The 2,150-nt window shown below is 55.4% G+C and overlaps 1 protein-coding gene across 1 annotated transcript in view; it reads right to left on the reverse strand.

The window, feature by feature from the left end:
• Nucleotides 1-890: 890 nt before the first annotated feature.
• LOC123775356 (disintegrin and metalloproteinase domain-containing protein 33) overlaps nucleotides 891-2,150 on the reverse strand; it is a 4,003-nt gene continuing 2,743 nt past the window's right edge. Inside the window, exons 2-3 of the mRNA XM_069322365.1 lie at nucleotides 1,960-2,100; nucleotides 891-1,073 (exon numbers count right to left, since the gene is read on the reverse strand). Of these exons, the coding sequence (XP_069178466.1) occupies nucleotides 891-1,073; nucleotides 1,960-2,100 (324 nt within the window). The remainder of the gene's footprint in view (nucleotides 1,074-1,959; nucleotides 2,101-2,150) is intronic.

Here is a 2,150-nt window from a genome sequence, read left to right on the forward strand (position 1 = left end):
AAGAGCTGCTTCTGCGTCACCCCAACAGAGCAACTAGAGCTAAAGAAGTACGAGAGAAGCGTGTACCTTGTTGTGGCCGCAGGAGGCTCCGTCAGGAGTGAGCCAGGTGCTGGAGGTGACGGTGTTGGAGGCCAGGATGTAGCGGCACGTCTCCCCTCCCACCGTCTGGTAGCCGTAGCCCCCGGGGAGCTGCGGCTTCTCCCCCAGGCGCGTCCCACAGTGAAGGGTGCCGCAGGCGGCGTCCCTGACGAAGCACACGGAGGTGTTCAGAGGGTTTGGTATATCATGGGGACAGGACGGGGTATATCATGGGACAGGACGTGGTATATCATGGGACAGGACGGGTTATATCATATAGGGACATATTCACTCACTGGGGGGCACAGGGACATATTCACTCACTGGGGGGCACAGGGACATATTCACTCACTGGGGGGCACAGGGACATATTCACTCACTGGGGGGCACAGGGACATATTCACTCACTGGGGGGCACAGGGACATATTCACTCACTGGGGGGGGGGGGCACAGGGACATATTCACTCACTGGGGGGCACAGGGACACATTCACTCACTGGGGGGCACAGGGACATATTCACTCACTGGGGGGCACAGGGACATATTCACTCACTGGGGGGGGGGGCACAGGGACATATTCACTCACTGGGGGGCACAGGGACATATTCACTCACTGGGGGGGGGGGACACAGGGACATATTCACTCACTGGGGGGCACAGGGACATATTCACTCACTGGGGGGCACAGGGACATATTCACTCACTGGGGGGGGGGCACAGGGACATATTCACTCACTGGGGGGCACAGGGACATATTCACTCACTGGGGGGCACAGGGACATATTCACTCACTGGGGGGCACAGTATTCACTCACTGGGGGGCACAGGGCAGCAAGCCGGTCTTGCTGGCGGGGCTGACGCCGCAGTTGCCGTCGGAGCCGCCCCTCTTGTTGATCCAGGTGTAGCAGGTGGAGCTGGCGACGAAGGCCTCGGGGCCCCACACCTGCTGGCACCGGCCCTCGTGGCTCCCACACGCCCCCTGGTAACAGTGGCCCTGAGGGGGGAACACCACAGGATGTTCATTCCTTTATATTTTTGGTTCATTATTTTTTGTGTATAAAACGTTATGGCATGGCGTTTTAGCCTCATAATTCCCTTAAGGGGGAGGAGGCCTGGTCGACGACCGGGCCGCGGGGACACTAAGCCCCGGAAGCACCTCAAGGTAAGGGGAAAAATTCTGTACAAGTCCTCTATGTATAATTGTGGTTTGATAATTCATCTTGAGAAATGCTTCAATTTCGCTAGGAAAATTGGGAATGATTTTGTGGCAGGAATAATGGTAGATTTTTTTCCTGATTTTTGTTGTTGTTGATGTTGTCACTATTAATTTCCTTGACAGGAGGGATATGAAAAAAAGGAAAGGAAACCATCAGGGGATAGCACCAAGCCATTACGACTATATAGCACTTGGAAGGGGTCAGGATAAGGATTTGGGATGGGACGGAGGGGAAAGGAATGGTGTCCAACCACTTGGACGGTCGGGGATTGAACGCCGACCTGCATGAAGCGAGAGCGTCGCTGTACCGTCCAGCCCAAGTGGTTGGACAGGAGGGATATGGAGTTGACTTGGGTTGTTCTTACTAAGAGCTCATAAAATATATTTCAGCTTAATTATTGATATTACCTAAAGAAGAAAGAGTGTAATACACGCCATATGGGTGAGACACTGTCTTCCTTACACGACTTATTCTCTCGTCCTCTCATCATTAGTGGACTGATTCACTCACCTTGCACGATTGACTCACGGTTTTTGTCTTTCATAACTGACTCACCTTGCCGCCCCTGCAGGGCTGACTCACCTTGCCGCCCCTGCAGGGCTGACTCACCTTGCCGCCCCTGCAGGGCTGACTCACCTTGCCGCCCCTGCAGGGCTGACTCACCTTGCCGCCCCTGCAGGCAGTGCCATCACTGACGAGGACGTCATCGGGGCAGTACTCGGACTGGCCGGGGCAGTACTCGGGCAGGTCGCAGTGCGTGCGGGCCTCACGACACATCTCCCCCTTCCTCTTAGCACGACACGTCTGACGGAACGACACCACCGCTCGTCACACTCCACAAGCTTGTTCTACAC

This window comes from Procambarus clarkii, chromosome 10 (assembly GCF_040958095.1).
Source record: "Procambarus clarkii isolate CNS0578487 chromosome 10, FALCON_Pclarkii_2.0, whole genome shotgun sequence".
In the NCBI taxonomy this organism is placed as follows: Eukaryota; Metazoa; Arthropoda; class Malacostraca; order Decapoda; family Cambaridae; genus Procambarus; species Procambarus clarkii.